This window comes from Scyliorhinus torazame, chromosome 7, assembly GCF_047496885.1.
Source record: "Scyliorhinus torazame isolate Kashiwa2021f chromosome 7, sScyTor2.1, whole genome shotgun sequence".
Taxonomy (NCBI): domain Eukaryota; kingdom Metazoa; phylum Chordata; class Chondrichthyes; order Carcharhiniformes; family Scyliorhinidae; genus Scyliorhinus; species Scyliorhinus torazame.
The window spans coordinates 32,996,354-33,020,125 of NC_092713.1; the positions used below are offsets into that span (position 1 = coordinate 32,996,354).

Genomic DNA, 23,772 nt, shown 5'->3' on the forward strand with positions numbered 1-23,772 from the left:
ACGACCTCCTTGGAAGTTGTACTTCCTCTTCCTCGGGGAGCGGTGTTGCGGCGGCCTCATCGAACGTGTCCATCTCTGACTCTGACGACTGGATGACGGGGTCTGGAGAAATTGCTCGGGGCTGGGGTGTGGGTATCTTTCCCGTCTGAGCTATCCCAGATTGAGGCGGTCCTGCTTCGACTGCCTCCAGGTGTGGTTCCGCTGCCCTTATTTGGTCTAGGTGTTTCTTCAGCACCTTACCTCCTATCAAAACTTTATATGATATGGGCCCTGTTTGGGACTCTACCGTGCCTTTGACCCACGTTGGTCCATTCCCATAATTCTTGACCCAAACCGGTGCCCCCACCTGGAAATGTCCCTGCTGCCGACTATTATCATGCCCCCTGCGTTGGACCTCCTGTTGTTTCTCCACTTTCCCCGTTAAATTTGGGAAAAGGAGACTCAGCCTTGTTCGCAGCCACTTTCCCATTAAGAGTTCAGCTGGCGGTATGCCCGTTGTGGAATGTGGTGTGGTCCTGTAACCAAACAGCCAGCGGGAGAGCTTTGTGTCCATCGATGCTGCCGGCTGCTTCTTGAGTCCCGCTTTTAGTGTCTGGACCGCTCTCTCTGCCAGGCTGTTGGACGCTGGATGGTAAGGGGCCGTTTTGATGTGGTGGACTCCGTTTCCCTTTAGGAATTTTCCAAATTCCCCACTTGTGAATGCCGTTCCGTTGTCCGACACCACCTCTGGAAGTCCATGTGTTGCAAACGAGGCCCATAGCTTTTCAATTGTCGATGCTGTGCTTGCCGCGTTTACCCGGTGGACGTCCAACCATTTGGAGTGGGCGTCCACTATCACCAAAAACATTGAGCCCATGAAAGGGCCGGCGTAGTCAATATGCAGGCGGGTCCACGGTCTGCCTGGCTATTCCCACGGGTGCAATGGCGCAGCTGGTGGCACTCTTTGCCCCTGTTGGCACCCCTGGCACCGACGTACCAAGGCTGCTATGTCTGTGTCCAATCCTGGCCACCAAACGTAGCTTCGAGCTAGCATCTTCATTTCGGACACCCCTGGGTGTCCGTGATGTAACTCGGTTAAGATTGCCCGACGGCCCTGAGCTGGGACTATTACCCGGGCTCCCCATAATAGGATACCGTCTTCTACGGTTATTTGGTCCCTTCTGCTCCAGTATGGGTGCATCTGGGGCTCCACTGGTCTCTCCAGTTCCCCTGTTAGCAGTAAATGCTTCATCTTGGCTAAAACTGGGTCTTTTTGCGTCCACAACCGAATATGTTGTGCGTCCACTGGTAGGGTGTCCAAAAAATTTAGAGTCATTACTGCCTCCTCTACTTTTGGTATTAGCGGCGGGGTGTCTGGGAGGGGAAGTCTGCTCAAAGCATCTGCATTTGCTACTCGCGTTCCCGGTCTGTGCTCCAGAACGTACCTATACGCCGCCAGTAGCAACGCCCAGCGTTGGATTCTAGCTGATGCAATCGGGGGTATTGACTTGTCTTCTTTTAATAACCCTAATAACGGCTTATGGTCCGTCACTATGGTGAAATTACAGGTGAAATTTATTTACTGCAAATACCACTGCCAGTCCTTCCTTCTCGATTTGGGCGTACTTTCTCTCAGCCATCGCCAAGGTCCTTGAAGCATAGGCTATCGGCCGTTCTTCCCCATTCATTCCTCTATGGGCTAAGACGGCTCCTACCCCGTAAGGTGATGCGTCACACGTGACCACCAACCCCTTCCTTGGGTCATAATGCTCTAGGACATTTTCGGATGACAGCTGTTCCTTAATGTCCCTAAATGCTCGGTTTTGGCGGGCGGACCATTTCCATTCTTGTCCCTTTTTTAGTAGCTGGTGTAGGGGTTCTAGGATGGACGCCCTATTTTCAATAAATTTGCCATAATATGTTACCAATCCTAGAAATGATCGTAGCTCCTGGACCGTGGTGGGAGCTAGGGCTTCTTTTATTGCCCTTACTCGGTCTTCCAATGGGCGTAAGCCCGACTCGTTTACTTTATATCCCAGGTACGTCACTTGTGGGGCCAGAAAAACACATTTTTCTCTTTTCAGCCGTACGCCTGCCTTTGCGAAACGCCTGAGCACTTCCTCCAGGTTCCTTAAGTGTTCCCTGTTTGTCCTACCCGTGATTAAGACATCGTGCAAATACATCGCCACCTGCGGTAGTCCCTGCAGAATATTTTCCATCGTACGCTGGAATATAGCGCAGGCTGATGACACTCCAAAGGGTAACCTAGTATAACGAAAAGGTCCCTTCAGGGTGTTGATCGTAGCGAACTTCTGGGAGTCCTTGTCCAGTTTTAACTGCAGGTAGGCGTGGCTCATGTCCAGTTTCGTGAACAAAAGCCCACCTGCCAATTTGGCATATAGGTCGTCTATTTTCGGGATCGGGTATTTGTCCAGCAGTGCGTATTTGTTTACCGTCTGTTTGAAATCTCCACAGAGACGTATCGAGTCGTCTGGCTTCAAAATTGGTACCACCGGCGCTGCCCATTCCGAGAACTGTACTGGTCTGATAATGCCGTCGCGCCGTAACCTTTCTATTTCGACATCTACTTTCTTCCTTAATGCAAAAGGTACTGGCCTGGCCTTACAAAATTTCGGAAGGGCTTCTGGGTCCACGTGCAAAGTTGCTTTGGGGCCTATAATTTCCCCCAAACCTTCTTGGAAGACCTCCGGGTATTTTTGGAGTACTCCACTCAACTGCCCGCTTCCACTCTGGAAAATTTTCATCCAATCTAAGTTTAGGTCTTTCAGCCAGTTCCGTCCTATTAAGTTCAGTCCGGAGCCCTCTACTATCGTCAATGGCAATCTGAGCAATTGTTTGTCATATTCCACGGGTACATGAGTCGTGCCTAGAACTTCCAGGGGTTCCCCCGTGTAGGTTTTAAGTTTCGTCGATGTTTTTGTTAGGGTTAGTGGCTGGAGTCCATCTTTGATTTTTTAAAATGCTGCCACTCCCATTACTGATACGGCCGCACCCGTGTCTATTTCCATTATTGTCAGCCGACTGTTCACCCGTGGGGTAATCTTAATAGGTTCTGCTTTCTTTGTCGCAATATTATATAACTGTTCCCCTTCGGAGGAGGATGGGGCATCTAGGTTGTGTACTTCCCTGCGTCCCCACCTGCTATTCCTCTTTTGCCACCTCCTTCTAGGGTTTCTGTCGCTGTTACCCCACTCTGTCTGGTGCCAGAAACGGTCCTTCTCTGTTGGGGGAGCCTCAGCCGGTAGTTCCCTCTGTCTCCAGTTAGCCCTAGCAGACTTGGGGGCAGTTCTGGGGTTTTCCTTTGGCCCTCTGTTCCTCAGGCTTTTTCTGAGGGCGGCTATCTGGTAGCTGGACCCATTGTGGTAGTCCCTCTCCCAGGTATCTACCTCCATTGGCATGCCCTGTAGTTCCTGCGCCCCACTTGCTGCCTTTTCTAGGGACAGTGCGAGCTGTAACGCCCGCCTGCAGTCTAGCTGCGTTCCCGCCAACAGGCGCTTCTGTATTTGGAGGTAATTTATGCCACACACTAACCGGTCCCGAAGCATTTCATTTAGCATCGGGCCGAACTCACATTTTTCCGCCAGCCTTCTCAGGCGGGTCAAGAAATTTGTCACTAACTCTCTGTCTTCCCGCTTCGTTGTGTAGAATCTGTACCTACGCAAAATGAGGGGTAGTTTTGGGTCATAGTGCTCTTCCACCAATTTCGTTAATTCTTGGAAAGGTATCGTGTCCGGCGTATCAGGATAAGTTAGACTACATATAATGGCGAAGGCTGAGGGTCCGCACGCCGACAGCAGTATAACCCGTTTCCTTCCGTCCTCCATTATCTCATTGGCCTGGAAAAAGTAACACATTCTCTCCACATACTGGGACCAGTCCTCAATAGTCGGGTCGAATGCATCCAACTTCCCAAAAAGAGGCATTTTTGAAAGAGCAAGGCATACCCTCCGAGTGCGACAGCTGGTCTCCGCAAGGTTCTTTGTTTACCTCGTCGCCACTGTAATAATCCACAGGAGGCAGGGGTTCCGTCACCACACCAGTATTTATTTGCAATAACTTATATACATGAGCAGCTCCAAACAGTGCTGCTAGCATTCCAGTCAACTTAAGACTGCCTCACAAAGCCTACACAAGTGCTTATATGGGCCCTCTCAATGAGCTATCATTGAGGGAGCTCATACTCCAATTGGCCAACCAATAATGCCAATTGGAGGTCATTACACATCATATATTCTGTACACCATATATTCTGTACATCTAAGACAGAAGTGAGAGTTAAGAAAGTTGGGATGTGTTCAATGGATTGTATTATCCCTACCTAAATTATTTGTAAAATTACTACCTGGTTGTTGATGTAACTAATTTTAGTACATTTGGGGTCCACTATTTCAGGTCTCCTTTCCTTCTTTACACTGAGCTGCTATGTTGACATCAACAGAGCAATTCTGTTCAAATTAGGAAAAATCTAAAGAGGCAAATGTGTTGCTGTGAAGGTGGCAGCAGTAATGGACTGACTGAAATTAACACAATCTATTTAGGAGTGTATTTTGTTTGATTTTCAATATAACTTTAATATTAGACTCATCTATATATTAAGAGTTTCTCTATTTTGTTATTTCAGTACTTATGCTGTTTATAACCTCTAACACCAGAACTTGCACAATTATTTTTAGTATCAAAGTTTTTTCCATCCAGTGAGTAATAGATTGCTTAATTGCATATAGTAACTAATAATGGCAAGACTAGGTCATACTGCCTGTCTGTCATATAATAAGATGATAACTATCCTTCTACTTTCCCTCCTGATCCCCATGTCCCTTGACTGATCATTCAAAACCTTCTCCGGTAGAGAATTCAAGATTCAGAACACTGAGTGAAGACATTTCTTTCCATCTCAGTCTGAAACGGCCATGTCTAATTTCCTTCGAGAAAATGCCGATGAGTCACCTTCTTGAACCACTGCAGTTCTTCTAGTGTTGGTACACCCAAGGTGCTGTTTAAGAAGAGAGTACCAGGATTTTGACCCAGCAACAATAATGAACTGCTGTCTATTTTGAAGTGTTGCTAACTTTTGGTTGGTTCAATTGGCTCTGTTTTATAACCTTTGCTCTCGAGTCGCCAGGTATCTTGATGATACCGCCACGAGGTTCAAGTTCAAGTAATGATCAATAACTCAATACACCGATGAGTAAGATTCAAATCAAAGCACATTTATTATACACAGTAATCGCTACTCATGCACAAATTCTACGTCTAAGCTACTTCTACAACTAACAGGCCTATACTTAGCTTCGGACTGGCCCACCAGGTCAGGGGAACAAATGGCCTTTCGTTTGGGTTCTGAGTCTGCGGGATTCGAAGTTGGTATGGATTGGTAGCTAGGAGCGCCTATCTCGTAGCGAGCGTTGACTTAAGACTTACTGGATCTCGGCGGCAGTTGAACCGGTCACGGTCAAGGTTGGTTCACGTTGCTGGGTGACCCGGTCAAGAAGAACGATTTGAACTTGGGGGGCTTAACTTTATAGTCCCCAGGGGCTTCCTGCCTTTCGGGGCGGACCCTGTACCTGGTTCCAAGTGATTGGACTTCGTTCCAATCGCTTGGTTCGATTTCTCCAATACTGGAGCGGTTCCCTGATCGATGGGCGGTCTTGAAGTGTCCGTTAACCTCTTTTGTGTTGACTCCTGCTGGCGCCGGGGAGTCTGGCTTAGTTTTGTGTGTCCCAAATGTTGCAATTGTTCCCGGGGATTGCTCATTAGTATGTAGATGGCTGCTACATTATTATGCTGATGGTCGCTGGTATCGATGCTGTCTGGGCTTTTGCAGAGTTAAATACACAGCAAACCTGCACCTGCTGGTTTCTGCCTGTGTTGGCTGAATTTCCCTTCAGCCTTTGCCGTTCGCCATTTTAAATCGGGACTTGGCCAACTCCGGTGGCTACAGAAGTCAGAATGGTGTGTGACTTGAGGGGAACTTGCTACTGGTGGTGTTCTCGTGCATCAGCTTCCCTTGTCCTTTAGGTGGTAGAGCTTGCAGGTTTGGAAGATGCTGTGGAAGAAGCTTCAGTAAGAGTGGGCCTACGGTGGAGGCCGTATATGTTTTAAGGTGATGAATGGGATGCCAATCAAGTAGGCTGCTTTGCACTGGATGGTGCTAAGCTTTTTGAATGTTTTTGGAGCTGCACTCATTCAGGCAAGTGGGAATTCTTCCACCCCACTCCTGACATATGATCTGTGAATGGGGAAAGGCTTTGGAGGGGCAGGAAGTGAGTTATTCGCTGCAGTATACCCACCCTCAGACCGGCTGCTTTCGTCACTGCTGTTGTGTTATTTTACATGAAATCAAATTTGATTCTTCACAGGTCATATAAATGACGCACCTTGGTTTGTTTCCTAGTAAATGCTTAAATCACATGCAGCTTAATAAACATGATAAGGAACCTCTTCAAGCCTTGTTTTGAAAGAGAATTAGTTACCTTTTCACTTAGACTCTCCTTAGAGGATGAATGTTTCAATCCCATGGGACAAAGGGAAGAAGAAAATAATACGATAACTTTTTTTGCTGTTCAAAAGCTTTTTGATCTAAGTTGGAATATCCATGATTGAATATCCTACTATGCAAGTATCTGGATGTTTTTGGAGCATCATTATTTTAAATTTACAAATGGATATTTCTACCAGAGGAAATAAATGATGCTGGTTTCTCTTTATGTTGTTCTATTTTAGTTTAATAATGAAATCAGCACTTGGCAAATAGGAGCATACAGTAGTTGCACAAATAGGAGTATGATATTTCAAAATTGCTTAGTTAAACATGTTTACACTCAAAAGACGGGATTTTGTTTTATGATTCTTCTCAGATTGGTACAGTTTTCAAAGTTGAGCATAGTTTACACTCCGAAGACCTGTGCATGGGCTGGTTTAGCACACTGGGCTAAATCGCTGGCCTTTAAAGCAGACCAAGGCAGGCCAGCAGCACGGTTCAATTCCCGTACCAGCTTCCCCGAACAGGCGCCGGAATGTGGCGACTAGGGGCTTTTCACAGTAACTTCATGGAAACCTACTCGTGACTATAAGCAATTTTCATTTCATTTCATTTCATAGAAATTTGATTTCAGCAGCAGCAGAAAATAGGCAATAGTAGATGATTGCCTACGCCCAACTCTATTTTCTTTTTTGTTGAAAATCTGATGCACTGTAAAATGAGGTCCCGATCTGATGCTACCATCATTCAACACCCTTCTTCCCCTCCTCCCTGTCATTGCTTCCCCCCCCCCCCCCCCCGCACCACAGCCATATTTTTTTCATATATATTTAAGAGTTTTGCGTGGCTAATTCACGTACCAGACACATCTTTTGGGTTGTGGGGGTGCGACCCACGCAGACATGGGGAGAATGTGCAAACTCCACACGGACAGTGATCCAGGGCCAGGATCGAATCTGGGTCCTCGGCGCCGTGAGGCTGCAGTGCTAACCACTGTACGCTCCACTACAGCCATATTGTGTCTATATATAAAACTCCAAGTGTGTAGCAAAGCTTCTTAATTTTAATCCCAGCCTCAGAGGAGAACCCTTTATTACACAATTGTAATTTTTTTTTTTTTACATTTTAGCCACTTAATTCTCAAGGTTTCTGAGTAAAATTTGTGTTAATTGGTGACCAGTCCTGCTTTATCAACTCTATCCATGGGGAATTGTTTTGAAATTGTTCCAACTTGTTTCATCATTGGACTTTCTATTTATAAATGTATCTAACAATGGCCAATGTACTCGTTCAATCACCCACACAAAGTACGTTTAATTTTGGAGAACATATCATGATTTTCTTCACAATAAATAGACTTTGCTCAATCCTAAATAACTTAATGTGGGAAATCTGTTTGAATTCCACATCAAGGGGCTTTCCATTTTGCTTTTAGTGGATGGATGGATGTGTTTATTGAAAGAAGTATTATACTTTATGTAATTAGCAACTGATGAGAATTTTTCTACCAACATTTGTTAATGCAGTATTGTTGCAGCCCTGTGTTTTAGTTTTAAAGAATTGGAGCAGTCTCTCATTTACAGCGCAATGTAATGATCATTTTTCTTTTAAATTTAGAGTAACCAATTCTTTTTTTTCTAATTAAGAGGCAATTTAGCGTGGCCAATCCACCTAACCTGCATGTCTTTTTGGGTTGTGGGGGTGAGACCCATGCAGACACGTGCAAACTCCACACGGAAAGTGACCCAGAGCCGGAATCGAACTTGGGACTTTGGCGCTATGAGGCAGCAGTGCTAGCCACTGTGCTGCCCATAGTAATGATCAATTTTAAATGACCGATAGGCTGTCAATGTGTGCAGGCAGCCCTCACACTAATGATACAATTTGTTCCTGGAAACCATGTTTAAGTCTAAATGGCGTAAGTCCGAACCGATTTTCCCATAAGATCAATGGTCCCTAATTGCCCTCGAACTGAGTGACATTTTAAGAGTCAACCACATTGCTGTGTGTCTAGTGTCACATGTAGGCCAGACCAGGTAAAGAAAGCAGATTTCCTTCCCTAAAGGACAGTAGTGAACCAATTGACAATGGTTTATATATCGTTTATATATTAACGATCTAGATGACGGGACTGGGGGCATTCTGGCTAAGTTTGCCGATGATACAAAGATAGGTGGAGGGGCAGGTAGTATGGAGGAGGTGGGGAGGCTGCAGAAAGATTTAGACAGTTTAGGAGAGTGGTCCAAGAAATGGCTGATGAAATTCAACGTGGGCAAGTGCGAGGTCTTGCACTTTGGAAAAAAGAATAGAGGCATGGACTATTTTCTAAACGGTGACAAAATTCATAATGCTGAAGTGCAAAGGGACTTGGGAGTCCTAGTCCAGGATTCTCTAAAGGTAAACTTGCAGGTTGAGTCCGTAATTAAGAAAGCAAATGCAATGTTGTCATTTATCTCAAGAGGCTTGGAATATAAAAGCAGGGATGTACTTCTGAAGCTTTATAAAGCATTAGTTAGGCCCCATTTAGAATACTGTGAGCAATTTTGTGCCCCACACCTCAGGAAGGACATACTGGCACTGGAGCGGGTCCAGCGGAGATTCACACGGATGATCCCAGGAATGGTAGGCCTAACATACGATGAACGTCTGAGGATCCTGGGATTATATTCATTGGAGTTTAGGAGGTTGAGGGGAGATCTAATAGAAACTTACAAGATAATGAATGGCTTAGATAGGGTGGACGTAGGGAAGTTGTTTCCATTAGCAGGGGAGACTAGGACCCGGAGGCACAGCCTTAGAATAAAAGGGAGTCACTTTAGAACAGAGATGAGGAGAAATTTCTTCAGCCAGAGAGTGGTGGGTCTGTGGAATTCATTGCCACAGAGGGCGGTGGAGGCCGGGACGTTGAGTGTCTTTAAGACAGAAGTTGATAAATTCTTGATTTCTCGAGGAATTAAGGGCTATGGAGAGAGAGCGGGTAAATGGAGTTGAAATCAGCCATGATTGAATGGCGGAGTGGACTCGATGGGCCGAATGGCCTTACTTCCGCTCCTATGTCTTATGATCTTATGGTTTCATGGTCATCATTAGACTTTTAAATCCAGATTTTAATTGAATTCACATTCCACCATCTGCCATGGCGGCATTCGAACCCGGCTCCCCAGAGCATTATCCTAGGTGGCTGGATTACTAGTCCAGTGACAATACCATTACGCCACCGCCTCCCCCATATTAAATATAACATAAGTGTACAAATACATTTAAAACACTAAGGTTGTGCCAAAAGAATTTAACAGAATACAAAACTCGTTTCAACCTAATAAAGACTGCTCGACCTGTCCAGTCACATAAATGGGCGAAGCAGAACATCAGTGCGCACGTATGAAAGTGCTGGCGTGGTCTTGTAAAGTCAAAATGGGTGTTAATTTATAAATGTTGTAAGTGCCATAAAGTCGAAATGGGTGTTAATTTATAAACGTAAGTGCCGTTCATCGTAACCCGAACGTCGTAAAGTCAAGAGATGCCAGTACTTCAAATTTATACTTTCAAATAAAAAAAACTGCAGGGCAAGTGGGAAAGAACAGAAGAGTGGGACTAGTTGATGATTCTTTCGGAGAACTGGCACAATCCAAATGGCGGCCTCCTGTGCTGTATGATTCTAGGTGAGGCGATTATGGGTTGTAGCTAAGTACAGAACAGTATGGAAGTTTAAGTTTCAAAGCTGACTGTAACCACATAGATTCTATTACTGAAAGGATAGGCATGCTGAAGATCGTGGGTGAAGTGATTGGGTGCCTGTGTAAATCCATCTACATGCTCTAATTCTTCAGTTATTTATTGAAACTAGGGTGTTCATGTTTATCCTGTTGTTCAAGGGTTTAAAAAAATCCAAGCTATTACAAATCACTTTTTGTGTAGCCCATATGGATTCTATTTAATGTGTTTCTAAGTTTAACTCTGACTTGAAAATAATTATACTGTATTTGAAAACCATATAAAAGGCAGCAGACGCTGCAGGAATTGGCATTGCATATTAGGCAGCTAATTTTTTCCAAATGTCTGCAAGATTTGAAACTTAATTTGGAAATTTTATCTGAAGTGGTAAACAAGTCAATATGTTTTCAAACTGTTTTGTTTTCACCAAGCTAAAAAAGAATGCTATCCAGACATCATGGAACCCTTTTTATCTAGTCATAAATATTTATTGTAGATGTCATTTTCTTGACCATTCATGCTTATTCGAGGAAAGGGGAACTGCTTTCCACTCCTAATCTCTGTCACTATTCCAAGTTTCCTGGTATCTTGTGATGTGGTTCATGTGGCAATTATTCTGAACCATTTTTGTTGGGTACTTTAGTTCAGAGCAGTTGGAAAAGGTTACAGATCTTTCTAGAGTTTTGGGGAATAAAGATGTAAGACATTTTTTAGCTTGCTGCCAAACGGACCTTCCTTACTGACCTAGTTCTTTCACTGGAAAATCTCCTGAATGAACCCAGAACATTTAAGGTGTTACGTTTTAGCCTTGAAGTTAGAATTTTAGGATGCTTAACTCTCATGAATGACAGGTTATGATGAGGAGCAGGCATGTGGTTTTGTTATCACTTTGACCCAGTGTAAGCTGTACTTTCACTGCATTTAGCCCTTTTATTGCAAATTTGCAATTCTTCAGCAATTAATCGTACCAGAAACTTGGGATGTGTTATGCTGTACCAATTCAAGTTGCTCTAATAATGGTATGATCTCAACATTGAGCACAATTTAAGTATCTTCCGTTGTCAGGTAAACCCTGTGAGTGATTAAAATTCTTGGTAAATAGCAGTATTGTAATATTTTGGATGGAGCAAGCAATATTGAGTCTGACTTGGTGTTTGTGACTATTGAAAACTGACCGGTTTCACCATAGAGCTAAGGCAATCGTGATGGACTTTCTTGTAATGAGTTCTTCATGATCCTTTTACGATTGTTTTGCAAAAGCACCGCAATTTTGCACACTTGTACTGAATTTGTTTTCTTCGATAGGCAATACAAAAGTGAATTACAAGAGCAAAATGTGAAAATCATTGACATGGACCAAGCACTCAAAGATAGGCAGTGGGAGCTCCAACAGAGAGCAGCTCAGGTATCTTGTGAAACCGATGACTTTGAATCAGTGTATGATATTCAGTACTTTGCCCAGAGTTTTATTTATTCAGTTGATATTAATAGGTAGTTTCCATGTCTACTCATTTCTCTTTTTTTCTTCTTGGTTTTCTTTTTGGAGCCAAGTTTAGGTTGATTTTAGGCCAATACTCAGCTATTTGTTCTGTTACATTTTATTTATGATTTTAACCAGATGTGAAAAATATTTTCAATGTCAAATGAAAACTTTGAGGGACAGTATTTGGGAATAACCACCCCCCCCCCCCCCAGGCCTGTCCACCACCTGCAAGGCACAAGCCAGGGGTGTAATGGAATACTCTCCCCTTGCCTGGATGAGTGCAGCTCCAACAACGGTCGAGAAGCTCAACACCATCCAGGACAAAGCAGCCCCGCTTGATTGCTCCCCCTTCCACAGACATTCAAACCCTCCACTACTGACGAACAGTGGCAGCCGTGTGTAGCATCTACAAGATACACTACACTGCAGTAACTCGCCAAGATTCCTTCCAAACCCACAACAACTACCACGTAGAAGGACAAGAGCAGCAGATACCTGGGAACCATACCTCCTGGAGGTTTCCTTCCAAGTCCCTCACCATCCTGACTTGGAAATATATCATCATTCTTTCACTGTCACTGGGGCAAACTCCTGGAATTACCTCCTTACCAGCACTGTGGGTGTACCTACACCTCAGGGACTGCAGCAGTTCAAGAAGGCAATTCACCACAACCTTCTGAAGGCAACTTGGGATGGACAATAAATGCTGGCTTACCCAGCGATGCCCACATTCTGTAAATTAATTTTAAAATCTGTATTCTCTTAAGAAGAATCCTGCCATTAAAACGCCAACATTAATTTTTATCGGGAATAAAGTTCTAGTTGTAGATTTCCTTTTGCTTTTTAGGACTTTCAAGTTCAAATAGAATCTAAAATTATGAAGTTTAATACCAGATTAATTGCTTACAAATATATTTTATTCCACAGCTTACACAATTGGATATGAATGTACATGAACGCAAAACTGAGATGGAGCAGAAAATTATTTGTTTACAAAGTTCTTTGGAGAAATCCGAGTTGAACATTCAGGAGCGCACTAAACAGGTTTGATGTCCCTCTTTTCAAACAGAAATGTAACTTTGTCTTTAACTTAGTTGATCATGAATTTTAATTGTGGCACAGTAGAACAGTACATTAAATCCTCTGCCTCAGCTATGTCTCTGGCAAAACAAGAAGCCAAGACTTTCCATAAAGGGAGGCATCTCTAAGCAGTGAAAGGGCGATTACTCCATTGCCAGCAATTTTCTTTTAAGAAGTGCCATTTGTGCGATCTTTTTTCCCCATTCTCTTTCCCTTACTATTTTGCAGCTAATTCCATGGTGACTATCATGCTTTAACAATTTTCTGAAATGTAAATAATGTTTCTAAGTGACAGCCTAGTAAACAGTGTATCTATTTTGGTTACTGTGCAACATTCACCAGGACTGGAGTTTGGGGTTTGTCAAAAGTCAGATTTGTCTGGTTTCTCATTGAATTCCATAGGATTTTATTATCTTAAGAAATCACAACATTTCCTGTGAAGATGGCTCACTAAAACATTCTCAAGGGCAATCAGGATTGGCAAAAAATGCTAGCCTAGCCATCAAAGCCTACATTTTTTTGAAGGAATGTTTTAAACAATCTTAAAGGATGAACAAAAGGAAGCTGTAATCTTGATCTGTGATTTAAATGTTGCTATTCCGTGAATGAGCCACCTCAAAGCTAAATAAAACTTTTAGATGTATGATAGACTGCTAATTGTTGGATCGGATACCTGTTTGAATCAAAATTGTGTTAATTAATTGATGGATGTGGCGAAGAACCGTGTTCTACTTTGGAGAGTAGGAGAGATGGTTGGGAGAAGCCTGGAGATGTTTGCTTGGATTTCTTTTTGAGGGATTTGATAACTGCAGTTGTAAAGGCATTTGGGGCACTGTCACTTGAGAGGCAGGTTGATGATTTCAGCTAGCAGTTGATCTGATGAGAAGATATTTAGGGAGGTGAATCTGTATGAATGAGATGGGGAGCAGTTGCAGAGAGTAGAAAGGATAATGGCACAAATGGTTGAAAGGCAGATGGAAGGCCTTGGAATTGGGATTTGGAAATCAATCTTAGAGATACAATTGTCACAACCCAAAGATGTGCAGGATAGGTGGATTGGCCACGCTAAATTGCCCCTTAATTTTTAAAAAAATGAATTGGGTACTCTAAATTTTTTTTTAAAAAAGAGATACAATTGAAGTGCAAGTGGTCTTGACTTTGGGTGCTCAACAGATCCTTGAATCCCTCACATTTTGGTTTGAGGTGATTGAGAGGGCATCTAAAGGAGGCAATATGTAGTAGAGAAAAATACTTGGAAACTGTTTCTACCTTAGATAGTTTCAGAGAAGGTAGCAGTTTTGGCCAGAGGAGAATAGGGATGGTACAACTTGAAGTGGTTCATTTAGATCTGATGGAGGACAGTCAGACAAGATGAAAGCCAACACATTCATACTTAACAGCCTGCTGACTTGAAAATAAATACATGACTGTTAGGGCCTGTGACAGGGATGGTAGACAGTACAGGTTTTGAGTGGATGATGGTGTCCAAGGAAAAATGATCATGGAGATGACAATAGAAGAGTCCATGTTGCCACAAGTAGAAAAGCATTTCAGAATCAAATTGGGCATTAGAGAAGGAGTTTGGGGTAGTTGGTGAATTAGTGAACTTAATTTAGTGGAACTGTGACCAATATGGAATATAAATGGTACAGCATATCATGGTGTTTATTAAAGCACAAAGAAATATACATCCCTGAAGTCAAATGTGGAGAACAGATCAAGATTGAGCTAAGGTGGTATGCTGATTAAGTGCAACGGCAAATAAAGAGTTAAACAAAAATGCTTCCATAGATTAAAATAATGTAATTTCCAGGAAAACAATATATGTAATGACATGTATTTATATACAATAATAATAATAATCGCTCATTGAAGTAAGCTTCAATGAAGTTACTGTGAAAAGCCCCTAGTCGCCACATTCCGGCGCCTGTTCGGGGAGGCCAGTACGGGAATTGAACCTGCGCTGCTGGTATTGTTCTGCATTACAAGCCAGCTGTTTAGCCCACTGTGCTAAATCAGCCCCAGTATATACCTTCAATGTAGTAAAACATCCAAGGGGCTGCTATCAAACAAAATTTGACACTGAGCCACATAAGCAAGTGTTGGGCAGATGGCCAAAAGGTTGATCAAAGATGTAACTTTTTAAGCAGCATCTTTCATTTCATTTCATTTCATCAAGCGGGCTGCTTTGTCCTGGATGGTGTCGAGCTTCCTGAGTGTTGTTGGAGCTGCATTCATCCAGGCAAGTGGAGCGTATTCTATTGCTTTCTGACTTTTGCCTTATAGGTGGTGGGTTTGTGGGATCAGGAAGTGAGTTACTCACCATAGGATTCCTAGCCTTTGACCTGCCAGTAGGATTCCGAGCCTTCGACCTGCCCTGGTAGCCACATACCATGAGCAGCACCAGGCTTAAGAACTAGGAGCAGGATTAGACAATTCAGCCCCTCAAGCCCACTCCGCCATTCAATACGAACACGGTTGATCTCATCTCGACCTTAAGTCCACTTTCCTGCCCATTTTCCATAACCCTCCAACCCATTACTAATTAAAATTCTGTCTACCTGCTCCTTAAATTTACTCAATGTCCCGGCATCTTCTGCACTCTTGAGGTAGTGAGTTCCACAGAATTATAACCCTTTGAGAGAAATAATTTCTCCTCCTCTCGTGTTAAAGCTGCTAAACATTGTCCTAAAACTATGATCTCTCGTTTTAGATTGCCCCACAAGAGGAAGCATCCGCTCTATGTCTACTTTGTCAATACCTTTTATCATCTTATACACCTGAATTACTCCTCTCATTCTTCTAAACATTCAACCCCTCTTTATAAGATCCCTCATCTCTGGGATCAATCGAGTAACCTCCCCTGAACTGCCTCTAATGAAACTACATCCCTCCTCAAACAAGGGGACCAAACTGGACACAGTACTCCTGATGTGGTGTTACCAATGCCTTGTACAGTTGCAGCAACACATACCTACTTCTATATCCTTTAGCTATAAAGGGCAAAATTCCATCAGCCTTCCTCATTACCTGCTGTAAATTCATACTAGTTTCTAATTTTCTGCGTCTCACGGACAAGGACGCCCAAATTCGCCTGCACTCTATTTAGAAAAAAAATGGCCGTTCCATTTTTCCGACCAAAATGGATAATCTCACACATATCGCCGTTAAACTCCATCTGCCAAATTTTGGCCCACTCACCTAACCTATCTCTATTTGTAAATTTCTTACTTCCTCTAGCATTTTCCATCTCACCTATTTTACTGTCATCTGCAAATTTGCTCTAGTACCTTATATCCCTGCACCCAAGTCATTTATATTGTAAATAGTTGGGGCCAGAGGACTGATCCTGTGGCACCCAATTTGCCACATCTTGCCAACCAGAAAAAGACCCACTTATCCCGACTCTCTGCCTCCTGTCGGTTAGCTAGTCTTCTGTCCAAGCTAATAGATTACCCCTAACCCCATATGATCTGACCTTGTGTGTTAGTCTTTTGTGTGGCACCTTATCAAATGTCTTCTGGAAATCCAGATGTACAACATCTACAGGATCCCCACCATCCACTTGGCTTATTGCATCTTTGAACTCTAAAGGTTGTTGAGGGGGGACATCCATGGTTAAACAAGGAAGTTAAAGATAATATAAGGACAAAAACTAAGGCATAGCATATTGCAAAGGCCAGTGGCAGGCTGGAAGATTGGGAAACCTTTTAAGATCAAAAAAGGTTATTATAAAAGTTATTTTAAAAGTTTGATACAACTGAGTAGCTTTCAAAGTCATTTCAGAAGGCATCCATGAGTCACATGTAGGCCAGAACAGGATAGCAGAGTTCCATACTAAAGGACTTTACGACCATCTGAAAGTTTCATCGTGATAATTTCTGAGAGCAGCTTCTAATGTTAGATTTATTTTATATATTGAAATCACATTTCCCCAGCTCCCATGGTGGATTTTTAATTTGTGGCTGTATACCATTATTCCAGACTCTGGATTACTAATCCAGTAACATTACCACTTATTTTGCCCATAACCTCTGTAACAGTGCCTGTCATTCCTTGCCATCCGCTACCAAAACCCACACCTATGCTTTTGTTGTCTCTAGGCTTGACTATTCCTAGCTGGCCTCTCACATCCTATCATTAGTAAACTGGAGGTCATCCACTGGGCAACACGGTAGCACAGTGATTAGCACAGTTGCTTCACAGCTCCAGGGTCCAGGTTCGATTCCAGCTTGGGTGATTGTCTGTGCAGAGTCTGCACGTTCTCCTTGTGTCTGCGTGGATTTCCTCCAGGTGCTCCGGTTTCCTCCCACAGTCCAAAGATGTGCAGGTTAGATGGATTGGCCATGATAAATTGCCCTTAGTGTCCAAAAAGGTTAGGTGGGGTTACTGGATAACAGGGATAGGGTGGAGTCGTGGGCTTAAGGAGGGTGCTCTTTCCAAGGGCCGGTGCAGACTCGATGGGCCAAATGGCCTCCTTCCGCACTGTAAATTCTATGAACTCTGTGTGGCCTGTGCCACATTCACCTTTCATTCCTGCACCCACTGATCTAAATTAGCTCATACTCAAGCAGCAGGTTAACTTTAAAATTCTCTTCCTTGTTTTCAAATCTCTTCATAGTCTCACATCCGTCCTTCTATCTGTTATGCTGGAAGAGATCACAACGCACTGACGTGTCTGTGCTTCTCCAATTCGGACTTCTTGAGCGGACCTAAAATTAATTTGGCAACTATTCCTTCAGCTGCTAAGGCTCCAAGCTCTGGAATTCCCTCCCTAAATCCTTTTCCCCTTCAAGATGCTGCTTAAAAAGTTACATCTTTGATCAACCTTTTGGCCATCTGCCCAACACTTCCTTATGTGGCTCAGTGTCAAATTTTGTTTGATAGCAGCCCCTTGGATGTTTTACTACACTGAAGGTATATACTGGGGCTGGTTTAACACAGTGGGCTAATCAGCTGGCTTGTAATGCAGAACAATACCAACAGCGCAGGTTCAATTCCCGTACTGGCCTCCCCGAACAGGCGCCGGAATGTGGCGACTAGGGGCTTTTCACAGTAACTTCATTGAAGCCTACTTCACTGAGCGATTATTATTATTGTATATAAATACATGTCATTACATATATTGTTTTCCTGGAAATTACATTATTTTAATCTATGAGAGCATTTTTGTTTAACTCTTTATTTGCCGTTGCACTTAATCAGCATACCACCTTAGCTCAATCTTGATCTGTTCTCCACATTTGACTTCAGGGATGTATATTTCTTTGTGCTTTAATGAACACCAGGATATGCTGTACCATTTATATTCCATACTGGTCACAGTTCCGCTAAATTAAGTTCACTAATTCACCAACTACCCCAAACTCCTTCTCTAATGCCCAATTTGATTCTGAAATGCTTTTCTACTTGTGGCAACATGGAATCTTCTATTGTCATCGCCATGATCATTTTTTCTTGAACACCATCGTCCACTCAAAACCTGTACTGTCTACCATCCCTGTCACAGGCCCTAACAGTCATGTATTTATTTTCAAGTCAGCAGGCTGTTAAGTATGAATGTGTTGGCTTTCATCTTGTCTGACTGTCGTCCCCCTTCCACAAATATTCAAACTCTCTATCACTGATGAACAGTAGCGGACATATGTATCATCTACAAGATGCACTGCAATAACTCACCAAGGTTTCTTAGACAGCACCTTCCATACCCACGGCCACCACCATCTGGAAGGACAAGAGCAGCAGATACCTGGGAACCCCACCACCTGGAGGTTCCCCTCCCAGTCACTCACCACCCTGACTTGGAAATATGTCACCGTTCCTTCCCTGTAGCTGGGGCAAGGTCCTGGAACTCACACCCTAACAGCACAGTGGTGTACCTATACCTCAAGGACTGCAGTGGTTCATGAAGGTAACTCACCACCACCTTCTGAAGGGCAACTAGGGATGGGCAATAAATGCTGGCCTAACCAGCGACACCCACACCCCATAAATGAATAAATAAAAACAAATATGGCACCAGGCCTGTCAAGAGTTGTGGGGATGCTCTCAGTTTGGTTGCCACTCAGCACTCTGGCGGGAACTTGAGGTTTGCCATCTGAGAAATTCAGGCTACTATCTCTCACCACCTCACTTTCACGGCCTCTCTGTCCAGTGGCCCTCCGCTCTCTCTGTCCCACAGCCCTCCGCTCTCTCTGCCCCACGGGCCTCCGCTCTCTGTCCCGCAGGCCTCCACTCTTTCTGTCCCACGGGCCACAGCTCTGTCACACAGCCCTCCGCGCTCTCTGTCCCGCGGGCCTCCGCTCTCTCTGTCACACAGCCCTCCGCTCTCTCTGTCCCGCGGGCCTCCGCACCCTCTGTCCCGTGGCCCACCGCTCTCTCTGCCCCGCGGCCCTCCGCTCTCTCTGCCCCGCGGCCCTCCGCTCTCTCTGCCCCGCGGGCCTCCGCTCGCTCTGTCCCGCGGCCCTTTGCCCTCTCTGTCCCGCGGCCCTTTGCCCTCTCTGTCCCGCGGCTCTTTGCTCTCTCTGTCCCGTGGCCCTTTGCCCTCTCAGTCCCGTGGCCCTCCGATCTCTCTGTCCCGCGGCCCTCCGCTCGCTCTGCCCCTCGGCCCTCCGCTCTCTCTGCCCCATGGCCCTCCGCTCTCTCTGCCCCATGGCCCTCCGCTCTCTCTGCCCCGCGGCCCTCCACTCCCTCTTCCCCGCTGCCCTCCACTCTCTCTGTCCCGCGGCCCTTTGCCCTCTCTGTCCCGTGGCCCTTTGCCCTCTCTGTCCTGTGGCCCTCCGATCTCTCTGTCCCGCTGCCCTCCACTCTCTCTGCCCCGCGGCCCTCCGCTCTCTCTGTCCCGGGGCCCTCCGCTCTCTCTGTCTCTGTCCCGCGGCCCTCCGCTCTCTCTGTCCCGCGGCCCTCGGTTCTCTCTGTCCTGCGGCCCTCCATTCTCTCTGTCCCGCGACCCTCCGTTCTCTCTGTCCCGCGGCTCTCCGCTCTCTCCGTCCCGCGGCCCTCCGCTCTCTCCGTCCCGCGGCCCTCCGCTCTCTCCGTCCCGCGGCCCTCCGCTCTCTCCGTCCCGCGGCCCTCCGCTCTCTCCGTCCCGCGGCCCTCCGCTCCCTCCGTCCCGCGGCCCTCCGCTCTCTCTGTCTCACGGCACTCCGCTCTCTGTCCCAGGAACCTCCGCTCTATCTGTCCCACGGCTCTCCACTCTCTGTCCCATGAACCTCCGCTCTCTCTGTCCAATGGCCCTCCGTTCTCTCTGTCCCGCACACTCCGGTTCCCTCTGTCCCGCGGCCCTCCGTTATCTCTGACCAGCGGCCCTCCATTCTCTCTGCCCCACGGCCCTCCGATCTCTCTGCCCCGCGGCCCTCCGTTCTCTCTGCCCCGCGGCCCTCCGTTCCCTCTGCCCCGCGGCCCTCCGTTCTCTCTGCCCCGCGGCCCTCCGTTCTCTCTGCCCCGCGGCCCTCCGTTCTCTCTGCCCCGCGGCCCTCCGTTCTCTCTGCCCCGCGGCCCTCCGTTCTCTCTGCCCGCGGCCCTCCGTTCTCTCTGCCCCGCGGCCCTCCGTTCTCTCTGCCCCGCGGCCCTCCGTTCTCTCTGCCCCGCGGCCCTCCGTTCTCCCTGCCCCGCGGCCCTCCGTTCTCCCTGCCCCGCGGCCCTCCGTTCTCCCTGCCCCGCGGCCCTCCGTTCTCTCTGCCCCGCGGCTCTCCACTCTCTGTCCCATGATCCTCCGCTCTCTCTGTCCAATGGCCCTCCGTTCTCTCTGTCCCGCACGCTCCGGCTCCCTCTGTCCCGCGGCCCTCCGTTCTCTCTGACCAGCGGCCCTCCGTTCTCTCTGCCCCGCGGCCCTCCGTTCTCTCTGCCCCGCGGCCCTCCGTTCCCTCTGCCCTGCGGCCCTCCGTTCTCTCTGCCCCGCGGCCCTCCGTTCTCTCTGCCCCGCGGCCCTCCGTTCTCTCTGCCCCGCGGCCCTCCGTTCTCTCTGCCCCGCGGCCCTCCGTTCTCCCTGCCCCGCGGCCCTCCGTTCTCCCTGCCTCGCGGCCCTCCGTTCTCCCTGCCCCGCGGCCCTCCGATCTCTCTATCCCGCGGCCCTCCGCTCTCTCTGCCCCGCGGCCCTCCGCTCTCTCTGTCCCGGGACCCTCCGCTCTCTCTGTCTCTGTCCCGCGGCCCTCCGCTCTCTCTGTCCCGCGGCCCTCCGTTCTCTCTGTCCTGCGGCCCTCCGTTCTCTCTGTCCCGCGGCCCTCCATTCTCTCCGTCCCGCGGTTCTCCGCTCTCTCCGTCCCGCGGCCCTCCGCTCTCTCCGTCCCGCGGCCCTCCGCTCTCTCCGTCCCGCGGCCCTCCGCTCCCTCCGTCCCGCGGCCCTCCGCTCTCTCCGTCCCGCGGCCCTCCGCTCTCTCTGTCTCACGGCCCTCCACTCACTGTCCCAGGAACCTCCGCTCTCTCTGTCCCACGGCTCTCCACTCTCTGTCCCATGAACCTCCGCTCTCTCTGTCCAATGGCCCTCTGTCCCGCACGCTCCGGTTCCCTCTGTCCCGCGGCCCTCCGTTATCTCTGACCAGCGGCCCTCCATTCTCTCTGCCCCGCGGCCCTCCGATCTCTCTGCCCCACGGCCCTCCGTTCTCTCTGCCCCGCGGCCCTCCGTTCTCTCTGCCCCGCGGCCCTCCGTTCTCTCTGCCCCGCGGCCCTCCGTTCTCTCTGCCCCGCGGCCCTCCGTTCTCTCTGCCCCGCGGCCCTCCGTTCTCTCTGCCCCGCGGCCCTCCGTTCTCCCTGCCCCGCGGCCCTCCGTTCTCCCTGCCCCGCGGCCCTCCGTTCTCTCTGCCCCGCGGCCCTCCGTTCCCTCTGCCCCGCGGCCCTCCGTTCTCCCTGCCCCGCGGCCCTCCGTTCTCCCTGCCCCGCGGCCCTCCGTTCTCCCTGCCCCTTCGTTCTCTCTGCCCCGCGGCTCTCCACTCTCTGTCCCATGAACCTCCGCTCTCTCTGTCCAATGGCCCTCCGTTCTCTCAGTCCCGCACGCTCCGGCTCCCTCTGTCCCGCGGCCCTCCGTTCTCTCTGACCAGCGGCCCTCCGTTCTCTCTGCCCCGCGGCCCTCCGTTCTCTCTGCCCCGCGGCCCTCCGTTCCCTCTGCCCCGCGGCCCTCCGTTCCCTCTGCCCCGCGGCCCTCCGTTCCCTCTGCCCCGCGGCCCTCCGTTCTCTCTGCCCCGCGGCCCTCCGTTCTCTCTGCCCCGCGGCTCTCCGTTCTCTCTGCCCCGCGGCCCTCCGTTCTCTCTGCCCCGCGGCCCTCCGTTCTCTCTGCCCCGCGGCCCTCCGTTCTCTCTGCCCCGCGGCCCTCCGTTCTCTCTGCCCCGCGGCCCTCCGTTCTCCCTGCCCCGCGGCCCTCCGTTCTCCCTGCCCCTTCGTTCTCTCTGCCCCGCGGCTCTCCACTCTCTGTCCCATGAACCTCCGCTCTCTCTGTCCAATGGCCCTCCGTTCTCTCTGTCCCGCACGCTCCGGCTCCCTCTGTCCCGCGGCCCTCCGTTCTCTCTGACCAGCGGCCCTCCGTTCTCTCTGCCCCGCGGCCCCCCTGTTTTCTCTGCCCCGCGTCCCTCCGTTCTCTCTGCCCCGCGGCCCTCCGTTCCCTCTGCCCCGCGGCCCTCCGTTCCCTCTGCCCCACGGCCCTCCGTTCCCTCTGCCCCGCGGCCCTCCGTTCCCTCTGTCCAGCGACCCACCGTTCTCTCTGCCCCGTGGCCCTCCGTTCTCTCTGCCCCGCGGCCCTCCGTTCTCTCTGCCCCGCGGCCCTCCGTTCTCTCTGCCCCGCGGCCCTCCGTTCTCTCTGCCCCGCGGCCCTCCGTTCTCTCTGCCCCGCGGCCCTCCGTTCTCTCTGCCCCGCGGCCCTCCGTTCTCTCTGCCCCGCGGCCCTCCGTTCTCTCTGCCCCGCGGCCCTCCGTTCTCTCTGCCCCGCGGCCCTCCGTTCTCTCTGCCCCGCGGCCCTCCGTTCTCTCTGCCCCGCGGCCCTCCGTTCTCTCTGCCCCGCGGCCCTCCGTTCTCTCTGCCCCGCGGCCCTCCGTTCTCTCTGCCCCGCGGCCCTCCGTTCTCTCTGCCCCGCGGCCCTCCGCTCCCTCTGCCCCGCGGGCCTACGCTCTCTCTGCCCCGCGGGGCTCCGGCTCCCTCTGTGCTGCGCGGCCCGGTTCTCTGGCACTTTTACGTGCTCTCCCCCTGGCAGGCGCCTCTTCACCCAACTCTTCCCCCTGGTGCGCGGCACTCCCCCACCCTCTTCTTTACGCATGCCCCCCTCTCTTTTTGGCGCATGCCCCCCTCTCTTCTTGGCACATGACCCTCGCTCTCCCTGGCATGCATGCTCCCAGTCTCTCTCACTGGTGCTAATGTTCAGCACCTGACTCCTCTGCAGTAGTCCATGTCAAATGCAGCAAGACCTAGACAATATCCAGGCTTGGGCTGTCAAGTGGCAAGTAACATTCATGCCACACAAGTGCCAGGCAATGACCATCTCCAACAAGAGAGAATTTAATGACTGACTGGATTTGCTTGGAAACCAGTTACTGTCAGTGTTTCACGGGGATTTCTGCGATCTTTATCGAATGCTCTAAATGTCGGTGCTGGGGAATAAGCCGCATGCTTTTGGCTGATGCAAAGTTTTGTGCTAGTCTTAGGATGGTAGAACAGAGGGTGGCACGTGGCGTAGTGGTTAGCACTGCTGCCTACAGCGCTGAGGACCCGGGTTCGAATCCCGGCTCTGGGTCACAGTCGTGTGGAGTTTGCACATTCTCCCCGTGTCTGCGTGGGTTTCGCCCCCACAACCCAAAGATGTGCAGGTTAGGTGGATTGGCTGCACTAATTGCCCCTTAATTGGAAAAAAAAATAATTGGGTACTCTAAATTAAAAAAAAAAAGGATGGTAGAACAGTGTTACGACACCTTGGGCTTGGGTGTGTTCAATTCCAGCACTCCTTGACCCGAGTCGCAACACAATTGAATTAACAAATAATTATTAGAAGAATATCCAAAGTCTTGGCCCTTGGCTGCTCGATTTTTACAGTCAC

General features: G+C 48.6%; 1 protein-coding gene across 6 annotated transcripts in view; it reads left to right on the plus strand.

Annotated features, from left to right (window-relative positions):
- Positions 1–23,772, plus strand: part of ccdc18 (coiled-coil domain containing 18) — a 239,684-nt gene that overhangs the window by 152,919 nt on the left and 62,993 nt on the right. For all 6 annotated transcript variants that reach the window (XM_072510511.1, XM_072510508.1, XM_072510507.1 and 3 more), the window contains 2 exons: positions 11,501–11,600; positions 12,606–12,722. In XM_072510511.1, the coding sequence (XP_072366612.1) occupies positions 11,501–11,600; positions 12,606–12,722 (217 nt within the window). The remainder of the gene's footprint in view (positions 1–11,500; positions 11,601–12,605; positions 12,723–23,772) is intronic.